The 5,000-nt window shown below is 44.4% G+C and overlaps 1 protein-coding gene across 1 annotated transcript in view; it reads left to right on the top strand.

The window, feature by feature from the left end:
- Positions 1–1,456: 1,456 nt before the first annotated feature.
- The window catches only part of LOC134443242 (uncharacterized), a 9,154-nt gene continuing 5,610 nt past the window's right edge, over positions 1,457–5,000 (top strand). Inside the window, exons 1-2 of the mRNA XM_063193119.1 lie at positions 1,457–1,586; positions 3,884–4,027. Coding sequence (XP_063049189.1) covers positions 1,457–1,586; positions 3,884–4,027 — 274 coding nt within the window. The remainder of the gene's footprint in view (positions 1,587–3,883; positions 4,028–5,000) is intronic.

Here is a 5,000-nt window from a genome sequence, read left to right as displayed (position 1 = left end):
TTATGACTTTCACGCTTTAAATGTTTATTTTGCAGCCGAACTTTTGCAGCAGAACTTTAACACAAAGAGAGATGTTATATATTTATTTCATACCTTTACTTTATATCGTTGTTTTACATCACATGCCGTTTCTCGCTAATATAAAATAACGAGATATTGTGCTCTGAATTGTTAGTTGGTTAGCTGACCAGTTGTTCAGCATTTCTGTGACGGTTCTATATTATTATAAAACAGAGAGTTTAAAACACAAATTGCCTCCTCTGGGTGTTTGCAAAATAAACACTTAAAACGAGAAAGTAAAAATTAACGGCACAGATCATGCAATTTCTCTTCCGTATACGTCATACTGTGCATGTGCAGTGTGCAAACGGAATAAATCGGGCAGGCGGATCCCGTTGGGCACCAACACCGTGCCTGCAGTTCACCTAGGGGGCGCTACCGAGCGAGCGCAGCCCACAAGGCTGGCGCTAATAACTCACAATTCTGCTCGTTGTTGGCTGAAACCTGAAAACATTACTGTGGATTATTCTGATGAAGCCATGTGGACTTAAATCAAATGTACAATAACTTGGGTGTTGTATGTACTGTGTCTCAATGTAGCCGAAGCTCCATACAGTTTCACATTCACAATTTTACATTCTGTGTGTGTGTGCGCGCGTGTGTGTACGGTCTGTGTGTGTGTGTGTGTATGTGCGTGCGTGTCTGAGTGCGTATGTGCGTGTGCGCGTGTGTGTACGCTGTGTGTGTGTGTGTGTGTGTTTGTGTGTGTGTACGGTGTGTACGGTGTGTGTGTGTGATTGTGTGTGTGTGTGTCTGTGTTCGGTGTGTGTGTGTGTGTGTGTGTGTGTGTGTGTGTGTGTGTGTGTGTGTGTGTGCGCGGTGTGTGTGTACGGTGTGTGTGTGTGTGTGTGTGTGCGAGTGTGTGTGTGTGTGTGTGTGTGTGTGTGTGTGTGTGTGTGTGTGTGTGTGTGTGTGTGTGTGTGTGTGTGTGTAGGCTCCCGTGTTGAACTGCGTTGTGAGGTCTACACTGGAGAGGCCATCACGGTGATCAGCTGGTTCATGAACGGCTCGCTACTCTCCAACGGATCACCACGCAAAACAAACACAGATTACAACATCACAGAGCAGTGAGTTTGTGTGTGTGTGTGTGTGTGTGTGTGTGTGTGTGTGTGTGTGTGTGTGTGTGTGTGTGTGTAGAATGAATGTGTGCTGGGAAATCTGTGTTTGTCTGCCAGTGCCTTACAGAGAAAATATAAATGTGTGTGTGTGTGTGCGTGCGTGCGTGTGTGCGTGTGCGTGCGTGCGTGTGCCTGTGCATGCGTGTTTATGTGTGTGTGTGTGTGTGTGTGTGTGTGTGTGTGTGTGTGTGTGTGTGTGTGTGTGTGTGTGTGTGTGTGTGTGAGTGCTTGTGTGTGTGTGTGTGTGTGTGTGTGTGTGTGTGTGTGTGTGTGTCAGAATGCATGGGAACAGGAGTGTGAAGAGTCTGGTCATCTCGGAGGTCTCTGAGGAGCATCTCAACGTGCCGTTTAAATGCTGTGGCGTGAACACTGTCGGCAGAGCCTGCGGACACCTCATCCTCCAATCAGGTACAGTCTTACTAACTAGTGGACACATCCTCTTCCAATCAGGTACAGTGTAACTAGCTAGTGGACACATCGTCCTCCAATCAGGTACAGTGTAACTAGCTAGTGGACACATCGTCCTCCAATCAGGTACAGTGTTACTAACTAGTGGACACATCCTCCTCCAATCAGGTACAGTGTTACTAACATCATCCTCCAATCAGGTACAGTGTTACTAACTAGTGGACACATCATCCTCCAATCAGGTACAGTGTTACTAACTAGTGGACACCTCATCCTCCAATCAGGTACAGTGTTACTAACTAGTGGACACATCCTCCTCCAATCAGGTACAGTGTTACTAACTAGTGGACACATCATCCTCCAATTAGGTAGAGTGTTTCTCTTTTTTAAAATATGTTTTGTTCTTTTAGAGTTTATTAGGGACAGGACAGTTTTGAGATAGAGACAGGACAGGTTTGGGAGAGAGAGATGGGGAAGGTTTGGGAGAAAGAGATGGGTTGTACGGAATCGGTTCCCCTGGTCCGTTGCGTAGCAGACCACAGTAGCCTCTGCCAAGAAGTGTGTGTGTGTGTGTGTGTGTGTGTGTGTGTGTGTGTGCGTGCGTGCGCGCGCGTGCGCGCGTGCGTGCGTGCGTGTGTGTGCGTGTGTGTGTGTTTGTGTGTGTGCCAAGAAGGTTATGTTTTCAGTCAAGTCAAGTCGGTTTTTATTGACAATTTCTTTGCATTCGCTGGTCATACAAGGAATTGAAATTACGTTTCTTACTTTTCCATGCAGACAGACATAGACTCTAGACTCTAGGTGTGGACATAGAGTCTATGTCTGTCTGGATGGGAAAGTAAGAAACGTAATTTCAATTCTTTGAATGACCAGCGCATGTAAAAAAATTGACAATAAAAACCGACACGCGTTGGTTTGTTTGTCTGTCTGTCTGTTGTCAGCAGAATAACTCAAAAACTCATGCATGGACTTTGGTGAAATTTTGTGGAGTTGTTGGTAATGAAAAAAATAAACAAGTGATCACATTTTGGTGGTGATCAGAGGGAGTTTTCTACAATATTGTTTTCTTCTCGTTTTATAACTTTTCGCACTGAAATATTAATATTCAGTTCAGAGCTAGAACTAATAAGAGCTAATAAGAACTCATTTGACTATGTTTTAGATTTTCTTCGCGCCACTATATACTAGGTCAGCAAGCTCAATTTATGAGGCCAAATCCTACTGGTTGAAGCTTCATAGTCAATGAAACTCCCCATTCCTCCACTCACCTGTTAACTGAACCGGTGCATCATTGCCAGCCTGATTATCATCGACTTTCAAATCTCTTCTAGACTAAGTCTGACCAAGAGCATAACTATTAACGTTGCTGCATTGGATGCACCGATACACATTTTTTTCACCTCCGATCCGATACCGACATCTAAATTTTGGATATCTGCCGATATCGATACTACTCCCATCCAAAACCAAAATCACATATATGCATGGGTTTCAACTTGAGGTAGGCCCAAGTAGACTATTTGGTCAGAAAAGGGAGTCAGAAGAACAGGAAACCAATTAATAAGCAAAAAGTAACAAGTAAAAAAGTAACAATCCCATCCTGAAAACTAATATGCAAGTGTTATGATTTCAAATCATGTACCTGACTCAATGTCTGTATCGGGAAAATTCCGATAATTTGGGAAAATCCGATACCGATACCAATATCCCATCCCTAGTTAGAGCAGCCTTTTTTCCCATTTTGAACACCCCATTGACCTCATCATTCTGTAGGCCTGCCAATGTGCCAATTCAAGGAGTTCCCTATTCAAATTTGTGCAACATTCAAATATTTTTTTTTGTGGAAAATTCAAATTGTGCTTCAGTAGCATGACTGTTAGGATACAGTGTTGCCTTAACCAATCAGTAACGGACTCCGCGGGTGAATTCTGCATCACCACTCTCAACTGTTAGCTGATTGGCAGAGCAGTGAGAGAACCGAGCTTGGAGGGTTTCGCCAGACTATGTAGTATCCAATCACTGGGTGTGACTAATTAGGCTGATACACTTTTTGAGAAGTGGCCATTGTGTGGAGCCAAAATCTTTGGGTGGAGTACATAGGATGGCAACGCCAGGCTGGGTGGAGTACATAGGATGGCAACGCCAGGCTGGGTGGAGTACATAGGATGGCAACGCCAGGCTGGGTGGAGTACATAGGATGGCAACGCCAGGCTACCCTAACGGCCCTTTGAAAACAAAACAAAAAACCCAGAAGAGGTAGACATCTGACCAATGGTGTGCCTTCTCTCTCCTCTCTCCAGCCAATAGGAGGCTGTTGTATTGCCTGGTGGGCGTGTGTGTGAGCGGCGTGCTGCTGGGTGTGTGTGTGTGTGTGTGTTGGATCTACCGAGTCGACCTGGTGTTACTCTACCGCTCACTCTGTCCTGCGCTGAACACACACCCTGGTGAGTACACACACACACACACACACACACACACACACACACACACACACACACACACACACACACACACACACACACACCCTGGTGAGTACACACACACACACACACACACACACACACACACACACACACACACACACACACACACACACACACACACACACACACCAGTGCTTGACACTAACTTTTTCGCTTACCAGCCATTTTGGCTAGTGGTTTTCCTGACTCACTAGCCATTGGGCCTTTTCACTAGCCATAATTTTCTTAGCCATCATAGCAGCTTTAATTAATTATATAATAGGCTGTAGGCCCTAATAATGTAATGTAGGCTAATATAATATAATATAGGCCTAATATAATATAATATAATATAATATAATATAATATAATATAATATGGGGCAATTAGAATTGTTAGGCCTATTAACTGGTCCATGCATGCATGCTATGCAAAGAACAGATTTACTGATCTGAGGAATGGCATAGCCTATACTATAAAATAGGCCCTATAGTATATTTAGGCTACCATGCAGAAACACCAAGCACAGTGTTGTGGAAGGGCACAAATGTAAGCTACACGAGAGCAAAATATTTTCGTCTTTAATCTGGAGGGACTTCTTCATATCATATAGGCCTATCTGTGGAGGTCGCCGTCCAAATTCATGCGCAAAGTAGATAGCCTAAAGTCATTGCCAAGCTGGTCGGTCCTCGGACATGGATGTGGAATAACACCTCTTCTGGAATATTTGCTTATAAAAGTATCCACTAGAAAGCACACACAGATGCGGTAACTAGCCTACAGAAGGGGCTACGACTTCCTTTCATTCCGTTTAACAGTGAGTTGTAAAATACAAACGGGCGAGACGGGCACCTGCGAAGGGACATGCAATGGGATGCTTTTGTGCAGTCTGGAAGGCTACTACTGCGCGTTTTTTTAAGAACGGTTTGACAGTCGGGAACAACAGCACAAGAAA

The sequence above is a fragment of the Engraulis encrasicolus genome, unplaced genomic scaffold (assembly GCF_034702125.1).
Source record: "Engraulis encrasicolus isolate BLACKSEA-1 unplaced genomic scaffold, IST_EnEncr_1.0 scaffold_29_np1212, whole genome shotgun sequence".
Classification (NCBI taxonomy): domain Eukaryota; kingdom Metazoa; phylum Chordata; class Actinopteri; order Clupeiformes; family Engraulidae; genus Engraulis; species Engraulis encrasicolus.
This window is presented reverse-complemented; position numbering and strand designations above follow the sequence as displayed.